Source organism: Martes martes (genome assembly GCF_963455335.1).
Source record: "Martes martes genome assembly, chromosome: 11".
In the NCBI taxonomy this organism is placed as follows: domain Eukaryota; kingdom Metazoa; phylum Chordata; class Mammalia; order Carnivora; family Mustelidae; genus Martes; species Martes martes.
In genome coordinates this window covers 63,073,394-63,092,631 of record NC_137899.1, presented here as the reverse complement: position 1 = coordinate 63,092,631, position 19,238 = coordinate 63,073,394, and the positions used below count along the sequence as shown (strand labels likewise).

Genomic DNA, 19,238 nt, shown 5'->3' with positions numbered 1-19,238 from the left:
CAGAGCTGAGGGCCACGACGGTGCCATGGCGATGCCACTGCAGCCAGCCCTTCCCAGCCCTGTAACCATGGGAATGTGCACTAGGCTGCCGTGCTTCTGAGGCAAGGGAACAGCTGCCTGGCAGCCCCAGCAGCCTGACCTGTTCCCGGGCATGTCCACAGGGAGGGTTGGTGAACTTGGCTTGTGTCATCCCACCTGTCCTCCTGCAGTACCCCATACACACACACACACACACACACACACACACACACACACACACACACAGCGCTCCAGCTCTGGAAAGCATGCAGGGGTCAGAATGGTCTGGGGGGAAGACAGGGAGGAGAGAGAAAAACAGTTGTGGGGGCTGGGCAGAGGGGAGCGGAGAAGAATTCTGACAGATGCAGGCTGCTGGCCATCTGGATGCAGCCGAGAGCTCCAGCCACCTCCGGCCAGCTCCGGGGCCCAGAGAACCAGGATCACAGACACAGGCCAGCTGCCCCATGCGCTGTTCCAGCACTTCCCACAGCTGGAAGCTGGGGCCCCGTCAAGAGAAAGAAAGACACGGGGAGATGGAAACAGAGAGAAACAGACCAACAGGGACAGAGAGAGGGAGAGCCAGAGAGATAGAGACAGACAGAGAGAAAGGAGGTAGGGTGGGGAGAGGAGGCACAGACCCAGAGTGGGAGCACTCTGGGAGAGAGGTAGTCACACAAGAGAGCACAGAGAGACAGAACAGACTCTCAAAAACCAAAGTCCCGAACATCACCAGTGGTTTGTGATTTCTTGGGTTTCCAAAGTCTGGCTATACCTGGGCAGGCAGCTTTGTTCCTAAAGGTTCCAGGGCCTGGGCACCTGGCAGTCCCAAAGTTGGGAGGGCAAGGCCCTTGTAGGACTGCTGGCCAGACACATCAGGCTTCTAGAGGGTGAGGGCAAGTGCCTGGGTCTTTTGTGACCCCTGCCACCTGCCCAGGGAGCCTCTGCACCTGTAGCCTTGTCTTGGATGTCTATCCAGCTTGCCCTGTGCTCCCCCACTCCACTCCATGTCACCCCACCCCTGCCTGGGCCCCCTTGTCATCACCAGCCTCCATGCTGGGGGACTCCCGTGCCCAGGGGATGCAGCGCCCCCCCCTACCGTTCCCTCCAGGGCCCTTCTCCCAGACTCCCAGCAGTGTCGCCTTCCACTCCAGTGGGGGCCCATCCATGGCTAGAAACCTCATCAGCAGCCACACTCATCCCCTCCGACGCACCGCTGGTCCTGCCAGATCTCTCCCTCAACACCTCACCCAAACTACTGTCTCTTCGGCACCCTGAACTGCCAGTCTGCAGCACAGACCCTTGTCTGCAAATACAGTGAAGTGTTTTGGGCAAAACCCCAGAAGACTCTCTGCCAGATAGTGCCCCCCAGGAAAAGTAGTGTCACCCCAAATTCTTGCTCTCGGGCAGGAACCAGGCCATCAACACTGCCTGACAATTTCATGTATTTCTCACCAATGGGTTCAACCCCCTCCTGCCACTGCTATTTCCAACGTTCTTTGTTCTCAAGACCCCCCCCCCCGTTTCCTCCACTACCACCCCCATCCCGGCAGACAGCCTTGCTTTCATGGTGAATGCCACCACCAGCAGACACCCCTTTCCCTGGCCACAAGCCTTGCTCTATATAACGTACTTCCAACAGCTCTCAGGATTGAACCTCCCTAACCTGGCTTTCCTGGCCCTATGTGAGCTGGGTATGGCCCACGCACCCCATCTCAGTTCCTTTTCTCACTATATTCCTCTAGCTAGTGATATATTTCACTATATTCCTATAGCTATACCTATGTGGAATATAGCCATATTCTATAGCTAGAACCTTCAGCTCCCCCCAAAACCATGCTCCTTCTTACCTCAGGGCCTTTGCACTTGTTTCCTCTACCTAGAAAGTAGATTTTAATCCATTTCTTCATCTGGCCAACTCATACTCATGGTTTTAATTTCAGCTTAGATGTCACTTCCCCAGTAAACATTTTTATTTTTTTTAACATTCCCAGACTAGATTTGGTCCTTGAGATATTTGTTCTTATGGTCCCCTATTTCTCCTGGCACACCTACCGCCATTATGAGGCAATAGTTTGAGTGGCCCAATCGCCTCCCAGCACGGGACATCTGTCAGGTTTGCAGCCAGCCAGCATATGCTGAACGCCCTTCCTATGTCTGAGGAGCTTGCCACAGTCTGCAGGCCCTCTCCAAGGGCAGAAGTCAGAACTGGCTGCCCCAGCTTCCCCATGTCACTGGTGGGCAGGGCCAGGACCTCATCTGTAGACTTAGTTTCAGAAGAGAAAAACAAGAGGAAGCCAGTGCCAGGTGGAATCAAGTTTTTAGCAAGCAGGGCTGTGGAGGAGTTCGGCTTTTCAGAACAGCCAGGAGTGTGTGTCTGGCATTCTGTCCACAGTATTCCTGGTGTGAACAGCTGTGTGTGCTAGCAAAAGGGGTACGGTGGGGAATTCGTCACAGTGATCCTCTGGTGTGGGCTGGGCGCTGCTAATGGCTGAGCTTCTGGAGACAAGTGAGCGCCTCATGTCCCTGAATACACCGAGTTTCTGTTTAACCCAGCCTGAGGGGTCCTGTTGTTTGCAGTAGTGTACTCAGTCATACCTGCTCTAACCAGACCCAAAGCCTCCTATGTAGGAACGTTCTGGGGTTGTTTGCCCCTATTTCCAGGCTCCAGCAAAGTGCCTGTCGCCTAAGCAAGTACTTTGGAAATCTTCACCAAGTGAACGAACAGGCAGCCCAGCAGGGCCCAGAGCCCGAACAGGAACACTCGCGAACATCCCTGGGGATGCCAAGCCTGGGTCTGATGCCCACATTCCCGTCTTTCCAAACCCGTCCTCCAAGCATTGCTCCCTAAGCTGAAATCAGCCACACTCTTGCTTCCTGCCCAGCAGATGGTGACACTTGGCCTGGTGAGGCTCTAAGGTCTATACAACTGACCCAAGTCCTCTCCCCCAGGAGACCTTCCCTGACTGCTCCAGCCCTCCCCCACACTCTGTCCTCTGAGGGTCTGAGGGTCTGAGTCTCTCACATGCCTGTTCTTACATCCAGGTTAGGGCTCACCCCTGGGATAGCCCAAACATTCCTGGGGGCTCCCTATTGACAAGGAATGGCTAAACTCTCATTTTTATCCCTGCCTCTGCCCCACAGTGTAGAGAAGCACGGGCTGACCACAACAGGAGAGAAGTCAAATTTCTTCCTTCCCTTTCAGAAACTCCTTTCAGGGCCTGAGGAGCAGCTCGCTGGAAGGAAGATCGGTGTGGGTGATGGCAAATCCTGCCCTCCCAGCCCGTACAAAACCAGGGGCCCAGGGCAGCCCCCTTCTGGTCTGAACTCCGCATGGAGTCTTCAGTGAACACCAGTTCTCCTGTCTCTCCAGTACTCCCTCTTCTTCCCAGTTTCGTCCACCTCAAAACTGGAACCATCCTTTCCTGGCCAGAGCAGAAGCACCTTCTTCCAGCAGCCCCATAGGCTCACTGCGCCCCAAGACAAGGCCCTGGGAGTCCCAAGCCCTGTTCCAGTGGTCAGTCCTCACAGGGACACAGCATCAGCCCAGCCAGGGTTCCCGGCTGCACTTTTCCTGCCACCTGGTGGCCAAGTAGAGAATTGCTCTTCTCAGCTCCCCTCATTCAATGTCCCTTCTGAGCCCTCAGAAATCACCTGATAACCCTCTCTTTCCTGCCACAGATGTGCATGCTGAGCCCTGGGAAGGGAAGGGTTGGCCAGTCAAGGAATGAGCCCAGGAACCGTGAGAACCATCACTGTAGTCCCAGTCTAGGTCCCGTGGTGGAAGAGACTATAAAAGCAGCAGGAATTTGAGGTTCCAGTTGAAACCAGAAGGGAACAAGGTGTAGACTTCCTGCCACAAATGAAGCTTCTAGCAAAGGGATGGACAGTTCAGGGAATGAACTTCTGCTTCCACCACAGCTACCTGCACGAAGTAACCACGAAGGCTAACTGCTAACTAACCACTCACGCTAACCATGAACTAACAGTTAACATGAACTGCTAACCGGGTGGAACTCCGAGGGCCCACCATTTGACCCCCAGGCTGACAGCGCTGTTGATGATAGGATGAGACAGAGAAACTGTCGCACTCACCCTGTTTGTGCCAGAATGCACTGGGGCCAGCTGTCGGGGACACGGCTTGCCAGGAGGAATTAGAATTCTTCTTGTGTGCATTGCATGGGGTCAAACATTCTAGGTCTAGGAGTTTGTTCTGAAGATTTTCTCTTGTTGAGATGTACGTGAAGAATTGTCTGCAAGGAAGTTTGCCATCGCAACTACTGATTTTTTTAAAAGATTTTTTAAAATATTTTATTTATTTATTTGACAGAGAGAGAGAGAGATCACAAGTAGGCACAGAGGCAGGCAGAAAGAGAGGGAAGCAGGCTCCCCGCTGAGCAGAGAGCCCCATGTGGGGCTCGATCCCAGGACCCTGAGATCATGACCTGACCCGAAGGCAGAGGCTTAACCCACTGAGCCACCCAGGTGCCCCTTTTTTTAAAGATTTTGTTTATTTATTTGACAGAGATCACAAATAGGCAGAGAGGCAGGCGGGGGGGTGGGGGGGGGAGCAGGCTCCCCGCTGAGCAGAGGGCCCGATGCGGGGCTCAATCCCAGGACCCTGGGATCATGACCTGAGCCGAAGGCAGAGACTTTAACCCACTGAGCCACCCAGGCACCCTGCAACTACTGATTTTTTAAAATTAGGAGCAATCCAATAGAAGATTGTCAAGTAGTTATTGTCAAGATATGTCAAGTAGTTATTGGCTAAACAAAGAATATTCACTTTATCGAGAGATAGTAATAATAATAATTCACATGTTGTAAATGTCACCCTTTTCAACTATACAATTCAGTGGTTTGTAGCGAATTCTAGAACATTTCGTCACCCCTGAAAGAAACCCTGTAGCCACTGGGGGAGGAGGTGTCAGTCCCCATTTTCCCCTTCTCCAGCCCCTGAAAACCTCGAACCTACTTTCTGTCTCTACAGATTTGCCTATTCTGGACATTTCACATAAACGGAATCCTACCATATGTAGCCTTCTGTGCCTAGCTTCTTTCACTGAGCACCATGTTTTAGGGTCCATCCATCCAGCACATGTCCATAATTTGGTCCCTTCTATTACAGAAAAATACTCCATTTTATGGACCTATGTCATTTTGTTTATCCATTCGCCAGCTGACGGACATTTGGGTTTCTGTCTTTTGGCAATGAGCCATACCACTGCTGGGATGTAGTACTCATGCACCACTTTTTGTACAGATAGATGTTTTCCATACTCTTGCCTATGTGTCTTGGAGTGGATTTGCTGGGTCATATGGCAACCCAACGTGGGACTTTTTGAGGGACTATCAGACTTTCTGCCAAACCAACTGTACCACTTTACATCCCCACCAGCAACGTAGAATTCCAATTTTCTCCACAACCTGTCCAATGCTTGTTGCTCTCTATTTGTTCATTTCAGCTGTCCTGGTGGGCTAAATCAATATCTCATTGTGGTTTTGATTTGCAGTTTCCCAAAGACTAATGACAGTCAGCATCTTTTTATGTGTTTACTGGCCATTTTTATACAGTGTATGTTTGTTTTAAGCATAAAAAATACAAATTTATAAATACAGTATGATCTCAAGATGGATCGGAAATGCAGAGAAAAAAAAAATCTTTCAGAAGACATACCAAAATATCAATAGTGACTATCTTTGGGAAATGAGATTATGGCTGATTTTTATTCCTTTTTAAATTCTGGCTACGTCTCTCAATGCCCTGCAATGAATATGAATTCCCTAAGGAATTCAATTCCCTGAAGCTAAAGGAAAGTTCTTAGACTGGAGTCACACCTTGACATTTGTCTGACCAAGAAGGTGCTGGGTAGTCGGATATCGTGGCCAACGATGTGACCCTGGGTTTCATCTGGCTGAGTATCCCTGCACTGAAACCCTCATGCCTGGGAGGGAGGAGGGTGTGCATCAAAGCAAGAATGGCAGGGAAGACTGGAAGTCTTCCTGGAGGCCAGAGAATGCAGCTGGGTTTTTGCGCCACAGATCGCTGTGGGCTGACCAAGGATGGGAGCGATTTTATCCTGGCCTGTAGGGTCCATTTCTGCCTATTTTCTGCACTCAAATCTCCCATCAGTCTACAAACACATTCCCAGGGACAGCACCCAGGTCTCATTCTCCCTGCCACCAAGGAATAGAGTGGGGGAAGGGCTGACCATGAGGATGCGGGGGGTGGGGGGCAGCAGACAGTAGGCTATGGGCACACAATGGAGAGAATCTGAGGGAAAGACCTAGAATTGGGACATCTCCCTGACGGAGAAAAATAGGGAAAGTGACCTGAGTGGATTTCCAGAAGAACAAACCCAAAAGGCTAACAGGCAGGGGAAGAGAAGCTCACACTCATTAGTTATCAGAGAAATGCAAATTGAAACAACAATGAGATGTCACTTTACACCCATTTGACTTGCAAACATTAAAAAGCTGGGTAATGCCAAGTGTTGGTGGAGCTGCTGGTGGGAGTGCAGGTTTTGCGAGCATTCTGGAGCGCAATCTGGCGGTACCTGATCCTGGAAGAAAAGGCATATGTGATGACCTGGCACTTTTGTTCCCCGGGCTGTGTCCTGGAGAAAGTCTCACTTGTACAGGTGCATGAGGGGACAAGCCTGTAAATATTCACCTATGGGGGAGAGGGAGAGACGGGACCGGTCAGACGTGGGCGATGACACCATGCGGCACCATATGGCAGTCAAAACAAGGGACCAGATGAGCACACGGCAACACGGGTGGATGTCTTCGAAGCAGAGTGCCGACGGGAAAATGTTAGAAGCAGAATGAAGCATATAACCGACAAAATTTATGCAACTCGAAAGTGCAGACACACACAAAATACTACATATTTTGCAAAAACACACAGAAACGCAAATATTCACATGAAACGCGTGGGGATGCTTGCCTGTGGGAGGAGAGGGATGGGATTGGAGATAGAGACAAGAGAGAACACGTTTTAAGAATAAATTGAACAAGAGGATTCCTGCGCAGACTAATAATGGGGACGAAATGGACGGGGGAGTGATAGAGGCGCTTCTGCACCAGAGATCCAAATCAAGGCTGCAAGTCCCGCCCCTGTGGAGGCGCAGGTATCCACTCAAACTCTGTATCTATTCGTTTACAAGTTTATCGGTTCCTCCAGCCTTAGGCTATGGCCCAGACTCCAGGAGGAGGAACCGAAGAATAGAGACAGAGCAACCAGCAACGTCAGAGGTAGACACACAGGGGCAGAGGGTCAGGTGCAGGACAGGTGCAGGACAGGGTGAAAGGTTTGCCCCTGCCCAGAGTGGGGCAGCAGCTGGGGCGGAGGTGTGGCCTGAGGGCTCTCAAGATGCCCATCCCTCTTGCTCCTGCAGAGGGCGGTGGGCCCATTGTAACTGCCCAAGTCCAGATGTAGGCTCCAGTCGCATGATGTGGCTAGCCTAGCAGACAGATGTCAACGCCTTCACCCCAGAGCGAGAAGGCATTGTCCACTTGGTGTGCGTCCTCCGGGCTGGCAGAAGCTCAAGATCATGGCCGTGCCACCTCCGTGAGATCTCAGTCTTTACCTCCAAGGGCAAGGGAGAGGATGTTAGGAAGGTCCCACTGCTACTTCTGTACTCCACCCCAGAGGGACTGAGGGTCTAGGGAGGGACCATGCAGGAGAAACAGGGACATGGACTCCTGGGAGAGGAGAAGCGAAGATTGACCAGAGCCATCACTAAGTTTTATCTCTGAAAGATACGACTTTCTCCTTCCTGTGAGCACTCCCGGCCAATCCCTTTAGCTCTTTACTCTAGTTTTTAGCACTACCTTTGTATGAGTCCAGTTAAAGACATTTTCTAGGGGTGTTTTCTTCTGTTTCTGGCCAACTAGCCCCACTGTCCTCCCTGAGTGGCCTCCCACCCCCTGCTCTGGGATTCAGTCCTGCCCTGCCCACTTAACTGAATGATGGCCACTGGGAACCTGTCCAGAGGATATGACCTAAAGGGAAAAAAGACGGAACCCTGTCTAAGGAGCTGAGGTAAGGGGACTGGGATTCCTGAAAGAAAAACAGCTAGGTTGGGAGGGGGGTCGGGGGGGCAGGGAAATCTGAACTGTCACATCTCTAAGGTGCTGTTGGGGTCAAAGGGAGCTGAGAGGCTGTGATCCCCCCACCCACCCACCGACAGAGCTGAACTTGGGCTGTAGTGATAGATAAAAGGGAGACCGATTTCTGTTCAAAGTAAAGGTGAGCTTCCCCATAGATGCTTAACAACAGAAGAGCTATTTATGAGTAGTAAGCTCCCCATCACCAGAGGTATGTAACTATCTGATCTCCAGCAGGATTTCCCAGGACAGATTCTTTCACAGCTCTCCATGGAAGCCTCTTTCCCAGGTCCCTCCAGCCACAGCCAGGGCTGTTCCTCACTCTTGTCACTGTCCACAGGACTCAAGAGCCACTACAAACAGATACCACAGTCCTGTGTCTGCACCCAGATACCCGATAAGGCTGTACGAGACTCAGGAAGGCTGCAATGGGAGTAAAGAGTCAGCGGGGTGGGAGCCAGTCAGGGACAGAGGTGGCAGGAGAGGGGCAAGCTCCATTCCACAGCTGGCAGAGGGCACGTGCATCTCCAGCGGATCAGAGCCCATGGCAAATCCATGCTGCCCGAGGGAACCCGTGACTCTGCCATGCACACAGCCACAGGGCCTGGGGTGTAGGGCACTGAGATAAATTCTCCTGCCTTTCCCACAGAGCTAGTCTGTCCTAAGGGACAAATGCAAGGTGCCTCTTGGGTGCGATGTTTTCCTTTTCCACTCTCTGCCATCTTTCATGTTTCTACAAGCATATCGGCACCATCGATCTAGTCATGGGTGTGTCCTCCTCTGGTCGGCCTCTTCTCTTCATCGGTCCCTCTCTTCCAGGTGCTTTCTCTCAGGATCCCTGGCTCGGTTCTTCATCATCCTCCCTGTTGCTGCACCTGACTCTACTTTCCTAGTTCCCTTTATGTCTGCCTCTGACTTTCAGTTCTGTTGTCTCTGTTTTCTCTATCTCTCCCAGAGCTGGCTCGTTCCCTCCTCCACTCTCCCTTTTGTTCGGTTTTAGGAACACAGAATTGGGGGATCCTTTTAGACCATCCTTGGTCCTGAATGGATAGTATATTTGGTCCAACCAGAGGAGGGATGGATAAAGGACATTAACATGAAGCAATCAGGTTCAGCTTGATCTAGAAACTCAGGACAGACTAAGCTTCCCAAAGGATCACAAGAGTCAAGGTTTGGTTTGAGCTGGGATTTGCAGGGTCTGGGAAGAAGATGAGTGGCCTTAGTTCTGGCAGGAGGGGAGAGTCAAGGACTAAGAATAGCCAGCAGAGTTACATACCTCTTGGTTGAGAAAGCAATACAGGATGGCAACGATGAAGCCCTGCAGGGCCAAAGAGAAAGGACCACATCAGAATATGATGGCCTGGCCACAAGATGTCCACATCCTTCTACTATATTTTCCTCCACCCACCCCGAGGATGTGGCCTGGGCCAGGTCTTTGGGGAAAGGGAAGGAGGTGCGTTCATCTTATTACATGCCAGGTACGTTGTCTTGTGTAGTCGTTGTAGAAAGCCTGCTAAGCCTGTAGAAATCCTGCTAAGGCTATTTCTCTGATTTTCCTATTAAGCACAGATCCTGGCACATAATAGGTGCTCAGGAAATGTTGGATAGACAGATAAGTGGATGAGAGATGCATGGGTGGATGATGAATGATAGATGAATGAATAAGTGAGTGATAGATGCATGGGTAAAGAGGTAAGTGGCTGGCTGGATGGATGGATAGATGGATAGATGGATGGAAGATGGGTAGACGGTTGGCTAAATGGATGAGTAGATGGCTCAGGGGAAGTTGAATGAATAGAGGGATAGATGGATGAGAGAAAGAATAACCAAGCCTGGTAACCCTTAACCTACCATGAACTCAGCCGTATCAGTGGGCAGCACTGCCTCCTTCCTGCCCAAGGACTTGGTGGAAAGAGTCCCTATAGGGGTCCTCACCTGGAAGGAGCCCAGTCCCAACTCCAGGGGGAAGCGGACGCTGAGGCCCACACTGTCGGGCAGAAAGTTGAAGATGACATAGTGAACTCCCAACAGCGGGATAAGGAGAAGCGTGGATTTAGAGAGACGCCTGCAGGAGAAGACAAGCCCTAGGCACCCAAGGTTGGAATTAGAAACTCCCACGTGCCTCCTGCTCACTCCCACTTCCCTTCAGTTCCCCCTATAGACTCTCTGCATCAGGTACCCTGGAGAACACCAGCCTCCCCAAACACAGTGTGGCACAATGCAGGGCCTCCTTACTTTGGGGCCATCAATCTTGCTGTTCTTGCTGCCAAATGCTCCATTTATTCAACATCTACACATAAAAGTCTAGTTCAAAGACCACCTCCTCCAAGAAGTCTTCCCTAACCATACCTCACTCCCATCGCTCCATCTAGAAAAGTTTTCCTTCCACGGGATCCCACAGAAATGGATCTGAGCGCTCATCAGTCCATTTGGCCTGGGAACTGGATACTTGGAGCCTGATCCTCCCCACACTGTGATCTCCTAGAGGGCAGGGACCAGATCCGTTCTCTCTCTGGAAGCTTAGGGAGGACCACAGTCCTGGATAGTGAGTGAAATGGAACTACACTGATTCCCACACTGGTTATGGCCCCAGGGTCCCCAAATGCACACATGTGTGCACACACATTACCAGTACTGAGACTCAGCACGGAGGCTGCCCTGAGCCCGCTCTAGCTTCCTCAGCAGGACACGGATAATATTGAGAAAAAGCCCAAAATTCACCTGGAAATAGAAGTGCAGGAAGGTGAAAGGCAAGAGTCAGGGGGTGGCTCCAGTGGCCTGGGATGGGACCTCTTTGAGGATTAGAAATCCTAAATCCTTGAGACACAGGGATGTGCAGGTGGAGGAATGTACAGGTTGTTAATCTAGAATGTGCATCCTAGGGCCCCCTCCCTCTCCAGCCCCGGAATAAAGGGCTGGAGGGAGGGTCAGAACTTGTCATCCTGCCTCCATCACCTCCCAGGGTCTACTCTGACAAAGTAGGTGTCCCCCCTTTTGATAATATTGGGGGCAATGCACACATTCTCCGAGGCCATGCAAACCAGCCCAGGTGACCTGGTTCGCAGCATGGGGGCAGGCAGTTGGCTCAACTACCGCATCTCCTTCTGCTGCCCACACCAGCCTCGCTGCAGTGGGACATGACCTACAGTCAGGCACTGACTTCATCACGACTCCGAGTGAGAAGGAGCCTGAGTGCTGTGGAGACAACACCCCACCCCCCCCAACCCCCGCCACCCAGTTTCACCAACACTGAGGTCCAGAGAGGGCCATGCAGACAAGCCAGCAGAGCAGGGCTAAAGAGCCCAGGTATCCTGTCTCCCAGCATGGAGTCACGTTTCCTGTCAGACAGCCACCTCCACCGACCCAGGGAGCAGAAAGCAGAGGGCGTGGCCCGAGGGACTGACCCCAACAGAGAGGACAATCGGCCCTTTGATAATCCACCAGTAAGGAGAGCTCTCATCCAGGTCCCAGCACCTAGGGAGAAGACAAGCCGGAACTGATGGGGGGCACCAAAAATGTCTGCCCAGTCTTATCTCCTCTCCCAGCCAATTGGGACCCCTTCCAAAGAGACATGGCAATCCATGCTGGGCTAACCTTCTCTCTCTCCACCTAGCTGCTTCTTGCTGGCCGCAGAACCTCCCCTTGTTCCAGGAGGCCCTATTTAGTGTGTCCGCAAACCCCACCTCTCCCTGAGCCCAGCACCCTGAGCATCTGAGGCCCCCTCCCATCCTGGGTCCTGCCCCTTCCACACTACCCACAATGACCTTCCCATCTTGCACCCAAGCCTGGGTATACCCTGAAGCCAGAGTCTCCTCCTCTTCTCCCCAGCTTGGAGGACCACCACACTGCCTGTTGGTCCAGCCCACACCCGGCACCGTGGGATGAGGTGATTCCCCCCAGACTCACGCCACATCCTCGAAGACCACTTTGCAACACACCCACATGGCAGTGAAGAGCAGGGGAAGCCCTGTGGGGGTACAGAGGAGACACAGTGAGGGGTGTGCGTCCTTGGCTCAGAGACATGCGCCTACCTGCTGCCACCACTGCAGGCTACGTAGGGCACAGGGAAGGTGGGACCAGGAAGCCGTAGAACTACCAGCTGCTATTCCTTCCCCGCTCTGGGTCTTGCGTCACCATCAGCGAGCAGAAGGGACCTTTGGTTGAGCTCCCTGTGCATTCCCAGCCCTCCCCTAGCCCCACATGCTCGCCCAGCCTTTGCACTCACCCCAGCCAGCAAGAACCAGCCACCAGAAGGCTCTCCTTGTGCTGGGCGACTTGGAGGCCAAGAGGCAGGTCAGGTATGCAGCTTCTACCAAGAGCCAGCTGAAGTTGGTCATGGTGGCAAAATGGGAGGTGGCCACGGAGACCTTACATAGAACCTGTGGGCCGGGGCATGGCTTTTTTGGAGCTGGACACCCACTGGAGCCCCTACTCCACTCAGGTCCCTCCCCCTCAGGCTGCTCCAGAGGGGCCGTGGTAGTATAATGTGGTGGTTAACCGCACAGACTTGTGATCTGAGTTCACACCTAGCCTGCATTAGCTGGGTAACCTCCCCGGACCTCGCCTTCTCGCCTGTCAAAGGAAATACTCCCAATTCCTATCCAATGCCTCATCATGAGGACGAGATGGAAACGCTGCATAGGAATTGCTACTATTTGCTCTTTGGGTCAGTCCTTCCTGACCCCACGTCCAGCCCCAGAGCTGTGGGTATGGAGCTCCGTTCATTCCTGCAAACGTATGGGCCCTCACACTGCCTTCACTCGTTCAGCGCGTGACTCGCTCATCTGTCAGGGGTGAGGAGCACCACCCCTGAGCTCAGGCAGCCTGAGCTTGGACCCAGGCCCACGCACATACAAATGGAACTAAAATGAAAACATATCCAGGAAATAAAAGGTGGTAATATATGCAATAAAGCATTTAGAGCAGTGTCACCTGGAAGTGCTCAGTTCATATCATTATTACTAGCTTTTCTTTCATTCATTCATTAAGGTCATTGTGGGTTTGTCCCTCTGCGGATCTGTCCATTTCCAGCACAGTTAGTGTGCCTGGGGGGTGCGGGGCCTCCATGCTATCCCCAATGGCCTTGGATTTTCATTCTCCTGTGTCTCCCACCTTCCTGTCCCGCTGTGACCCCTCTGGTTCTTGGACATGCTTCATGTGTTCCCATCTGTGAGAGTCTATTCACCCTGGCCCCTCCATTAAATGTGTCTTCCCTCCCGTTCACCCCTCCCAGCTCCAGAACCACCTCCTCCCTGAAGCCCAGTTCTCACCACCCCCTTCCCCACTCCGTGGTCCCATAATCAGGTGCGTTCTGTCCCAACCCCCCAGCCCTTGGGTGCTTCTTGAGGGAGGGACCCAGCTCCGCCTCACCCCGCACATACCCACACCCAGCCACGGACAGGCTGGCACGGGAAGGTAGGAAATGCAGAGACTGCTGGGGTGAAGTACGGGCCAGGTCAGAGTATGGAATAAGGGATGGGAAGGGGAACGCGGAACTCGGGGAATGACATGAATTGGCCCCGCAGTCCAAGAAATGGCATGGGGATTTAGGACCTGACTCTGTGGAGGGCCGGGTGTTTCCTGCTCTGTTATTGGCCATTGTAGAGCCCCAGGGTCAGCCCACAGGACTGGGCGGGCTGGCGGGGTGGGGCACATCTCTGTTTCTCACACAGCCTTCCTTCCCTGCCCGCCCCGGGGCCTTCCAGCTGTTACCGTGGAGAAGCTGCAGTGGTCTGTGTTCTCCCCGTGGAAGAGGGTGGCGTCCTTCAGGAACACAGCGCCCGCCTTGAGGATAAAGGTGGCAAACAGCTGGGTGTGGATGTAGTTCCGAGGACAGTGGAGCCTCCTGGAGGAGCAGGGAGGGAGGAGGGTGAGCGTGGTGGGAAGCAAACGGGACTGACTTGAGCCACACTGGGCTGCACTTGGAGTGGCCGTGCGGGACAGCCGACCAACCACTGCCCTGGGCTCAGCACAGGTGAGAGGACAGAGAGGACCAGTGCCTCCCTTCGGGGGCTTAGAGTTGGGGGACAGAGGCAGAAAGGGCAGGATACCCAGGGGAGCCCCCTAGGTGCTCAGGGAGATGAGGCACAGCCCCGTGAGACAGACAACAGCACAAGCCATGTTTTGGGGCTCAGACTTTGAAGTTGGAGGGCCTCCAGAGGGGCAACGATCAAAGGGTTGGAATAGTCAAGAAGGGGTTCAGTGGGGGGAGGCAAAAAGGATTCTTGAAGCAGTTGGGAGTTGGGTTTCGGATTTTAACAGATATAAATATATCAAGAACAAAGCAACTGGGCATTCCAAGCAAATGGAGTAAGTTCCACGTGAGCAACGGTGTAGAGATGCCAGTGAGTCCTGGAGGGGCTTTCCAAGGGGTGGAAAGGGAACATGCAGGGGGAAGGAAAGGAGAAGCCAGAAATGGCCATGGCGCCTAGATCTGGGAACCTCCTGGATATCCAGGCAAAGAATCAGACTTAGTGCTGCGGGCAATAGGGAGGCAGTGAAGGTTTTCGAGCAGGCAAAGAGGATGGCAAACCTGAGAGCAACCAGGATGGCAATGGCCACAAAGAGGGCCACGACGGAGATGCTATGGCCCAGGGTGTAGATGATCTTCACCGTGGAGAAGTAGGATTTCTGGCAGGGTAGAGACAGAGGAAGTCTCAGCAGCTGCACTTTCGGGGAAGGGGAGGCTTGATGACCAAGTAGGTGAAGGCTCTCAGTTCTACCCCAGAGCGCCCCATCTCGGGGCAGGGGCACCCATGGGAACTGGGGCAAGCTCCCTCACGAACAGAAGTGTTTGTTTACAGCCTGTCTTGCACCTGGCCTGCTGGTGGGCAGAGGGAGGTGAAGGGGAGGGGCCCGGGAGTGAGACAGTTGACTCTCACCGTTACTGGGACAGGACAGGCAGCAGAGAAACTACTGCTTCATTCATTCATTGGTATGTTCTTCATTCACTGAAGAATGAGAAAAGCTCAAGAGGAACTGGGGCTTGTTTACTGAATCCTACTTGCTTACGTCTTGGGCACACAACATCCCCCAAAGTAAGGGGGCAGCCAGCAACAGCCACAGGGAAAAGTGGAAAAGATGGAGATGGACGGTGTAGCCCAAGGGAGGGGATCGGGACCCCTGAGGGATGTAGGCAATCACCACCTGTGTCTGTCTACTCATCTGAAAAATGGTCAGACTCAGGCCTTGCCTTGCCGGGCTGAGGGGAAAGAGGTATGGGACTGTGGGTACCGAAGCACCTTGCAGAGGCCCTGCTCAATTCGGAAGCATGGGGCATGTACACCACTCCATGGACTGAGGACTGGAGAAGGGAAGGAGCATGCCCAGGACCACTAAGAGCCTCTGTTTCCCTGGAACCGCTCAAATCTCCTGCCCTGGGGGCCTGAGCACAGAGAGGGCACGCCAAGGAGATGGCAGCCAGCACACCTCCCACACTGCCCTCTGCCTCCCCTCTTTCCCAGCACCGTGGCTCATGAAGCACCCCTAAGCAATTAGCAAAAGACCATGGCCCTCTCTCTTCTAGATACTGCCATCTTCTGGAAACTTCTGCAATTAATATTCCAACCTGCTAGCTACAGTGGAAATGGTAACCCCTCCATTGTGCGGCCCGCCATCCCTACAAATATTCATGGTGATTCTTCCTTCAAGAAGCCTCTTACCTCCTCCATCAGCAGCTCTAGGGGCACAGGGCAGGCCACAAGGTAAGGTGGGAAGGGCTCGGACCAACCGGTGATAGTGCAATCTCTCTTCACGGCCCCTGGAAAGCATGCAGAGGTGGGAACAGAGAACGGGTTATTGCTCCTTCTCTCTCTCCAGGATGGGTTGGGGAGTCATGGACCATCCAGACTCTGCAGACAGCTCTTCCCAGTGGCAGAGAGGGGGTGGCCTTCTCTCCAGGGACCTGGGATCCAGGAGCAACCCTTCCTCACTCCCCCCACTCGGCCGCTGGTAGCATGGGAACAGTCAGACAGGCCCTCCTCCCCTCCACCCCATAGGTAGCCCTCCTGCTAACACCCACAGAACATTCCCTTGGGGTCAGGCCCTGGGTCCTGCACTTCCATGCTCTCGTCACCAATCCTCGCCCTCTCTGAGGTTAAAGTTCTTGTTTTCCCCAGGTCACAGGTCAGGAAGCTGAGCATTTGGAGGTGGAGTGACTAGCCCAAGGACACATGGGAAGATGGGAACTTAGTGTTCAAATCCAGATCTACTGCCCCCAAAGCCAGAGAGGCACCTGCATATTCTGGCATCACCAGATGGAACCACCTCTCCTCCCCACTCACCTCCACACCCAGAACCCTCACCTGGCTCTGAGCTGAAGTAAGAGAAGAAATCAGGGCAAGAGAGAGTCACCCACTCGCCAGAGCCCCCCGTCGGCCAGCACAGCAGCCCATCCCACATCCTGGGGCAGCCTGCAGAGAGAGATGGAAGCACAGCAGACTCAGGGGTCCAGGCCCCTCCAGCATTGGGAGGGATGAGGCTGGAGGAGATAAAGGAATCTAGAAGTCACTCCCTCCCTCCCCAGCGCCATACCCAGCGTGGTGTTGGGCATCCATTCTGCTGCTTGCAGACATGACCTCTCATCCTCTCTCAGTTGGGCGATGAAGTCGCACTCTGGGTGTACATGGCCGGATACCTGCAGGAAGGAGGTAAGGGGATTGGCCAAGCTGATCGGCGGCTCCTTCTGGGTTCTCTGGTCCCAAAGACCTTAGAAGAGAGACAAAGCCTGATGCGTTTCTGCGTCCCACTCCTAAGCACAAGGCCTGGCTCACAATAGTGGCAAGGGTACTTGGTGGAGGAGGGTAAGGAGGAAGGAAGGAAGCAAGGAAGGATGGAAGAAAGGGAGGGAGGGACGTGGGGAGGGAGAAAGGAAAGAAAGATGGACATTTGGACAGACAGTTCCCAATTTCATCTCTTGGGAGTAAGTTCTGAGACACGTTGAACTCAAGTCTTCTGAAGGTCTCCTGGAGCTGGCTGAGCCCACGACTTATCTGTGCCGGGCCTTTCCTCCGTCTCTGCTCTCCTAACCCCGTTCTGCACTCCTGCTCCCTGGATGCAATCCTGCACAAAGTACCTTGGTAGGCGGAACAATGCCCCTCATACACACAACAATGTCTACGTCCTAATCCCTGAGAACTGAGTATGCTCTCTGGCAGGGTCAAAGGGATTTTGCAGCTGGGATTAAGGTAACAATCTTTTGATGGGGAGATTATCCTAGATTATCTGGGTGGACAGGAGGTCCTTGTAAGAAGGAGGCAAGAATGTCAGAGCCAGATAAGGAGGCGTGAAGGAGTCAGAGGGGAGGTGGGGGGAGGTTGGGGTTGAGGGGGGAAGTGAGAGAAAGAACACATGGTTATGGTGGGGTGCACACAGATGTGAGGAAGGAGACTCCCTCACTGCAGAAGGGAAGGCAATAGAAGTTACCTGCATGGCAAAAAAAGGGGGGGGCCAAAACAGGTGAAGGACAGTGGGAGCTACAGGCTTCCAGGTATGGAATAAATAAGGCACAGGGAGGAAATTTACAGCCCCGGGAATAAAGTCAATGGCGTCATAATAGCATTGTAGGTGACAGATGGGAGCCACACTTGTGGAGAGCACAGCATGACATATCAGCTTGTCAAATCACTATCTGGTACACCTGAAACTAATGTAACAAGGTGTGCCAACTCTGCTGAAATTACAAAAAAAAAAGAAAAGAAAAGAAAAGAAGAAGAAGGAGGAGGAGGAGAAATTTGTCAAGCACCCTATGCCCAGCCCTTGACAAATCAGATCCCACTCAATGCACAATAGCCCCAGTGAGCTGATATGATCTCCTTTATACAAGAGACAAGTTGGGCTCAGGAAAGGTGGGGAATGTGCCCAGGCCACACAACTAGTTTCCCTGGGGCTGGGAAATACCTAGGGGCAGGTGCTGTCCGGTGCTTGGCAGGCCTGGCAGCCACGCGCATACACACACTCACACACACAAGTCAGCGGAGGAAGGAGTCCTCAGTCTGCGTGCGCTGAGCTTCCCACCCAGTACCTTGTACGTCCTGTCCTGGTCCCTGTGTCCCTTGTGGTAACTCCTGGAAAACATGCTGGGAAATTGCAGCACATGTAGGGAGGGCCCCTGTCCCACACCCCACTCTCCAGTACGTCAATTTGCCAAAAGCTCTTCCAGCCCCCCAACCCCCGCCCCGCATTGGGCATGGAGAGAGGAGCAGTTCCCCAAGTGCCAACGGGGAGCAGCTGTTCTCCACTCCCTGCGCAGGCCCACCTGGTCCCTGGCCATACCACTTAAGAGGCAGCAACCTGAGGAGAGTGTAGCTCCTGGGATGCGGGGATGGGAAGGAGTCTGGAGATTTTGTGGAAGAATTAGGGACCTGTAGCTCAGAGAAGACTTGGGGGACATGAGACAGAGAAGAGAGGCCCTAACTGCCTCCCTGATTCGGAGTCTGTTTTGGGCGGACACTGTGGTCTCTGTGGTGCCCCCCGGGGGGCCCAGACAGGCCCTGGAGGGAAGCAACAGGGAGGCTAAGTCAGCTCAGCCAGGTTTCCTAGCAGAGCTACCCAGAGCCAAGCAGCTGAGGTGGTGGGGGAGGGGGGGGATGAGAGGAATGAGGGGACGGGGCAGGATTTCTCTGAGCCATGGTCAGTAGTCTGCTTAGTAGGAAGAAACTGCTGTGCTGGGGAAGAGGCAGTGGGGACCCCACCAGGCCCCAGCTGGACCCCCCACATAGTCCTGAGGCTCCCAGATCCCGAGCCCAGCGGGAGAGGCAGGAGGGTCTGTGTTGGCTACTCACAATTGGCAATGGGCTCAGCAAACAGAGGATGCAGGCACCCCACGCCCTGCTGTCCATGGTGGGGCTCCGAGTTGGCTCCCTCAGTCAGCGTCCTCGTCCTCGTTGTGAGCTCCAACCCTCTTCCCTCCCCACAATGCCCTGCTGTTGCCGCCACGCCGCTGGCCCTGGCTTCTGCCTACTCTGGTGGCTGTTTGCATAGGCAGAAGCCAGCAAAAGGGACAGAACCAGCTAAATATTCACAGGATTGCAGGACACAGTGCCCAACTCAGCCCCGGCTCTAAAGTGGGCCTCCATGCCCCCACCCCCTCCCCCTTCCACTGTGTCCCTAAG

General features: G+C 53.5%; 1 protein-coding gene across 1 annotated transcript; it reads right to left on the bottom strand.

The window, feature by feature from the left end:
• Window positions 1-5,568: 5,568 nt before the first annotated feature.
• On the bottom strand, window positions 5,569-18,965 carry GHRHR (growth hormone releasing hormone receptor; the record flags this gene model as incomplete). The annotated part of the gene is made up of 13 exons (XM_080818783.1): window positions 5,569-7,607; window positions 9,404-9,445; window positions 10,063-10,192; window positions 10,757-10,848; window positions 11,532-11,601; window positions 12,034-12,094; window positions 12,353-12,506; window positions 13,840-13,972; window positions 14,660-14,757; window positions 15,789-15,886; window positions 16,431-16,538; window positions 16,660-16,762; window positions 18,909-18,965. 13 exons carry the CDS (start codon window positions 18,963-18,965, stop codon window positions 7,482-7,484), a joined length of 1,272 nt encoding a protein of 423 aa, XP_080674909.1. The 3' UTR covers window positions 5,569-7,481.
• Between the last annotated feature and the right edge of the window lie 273 nt (window positions 18,966-19,238).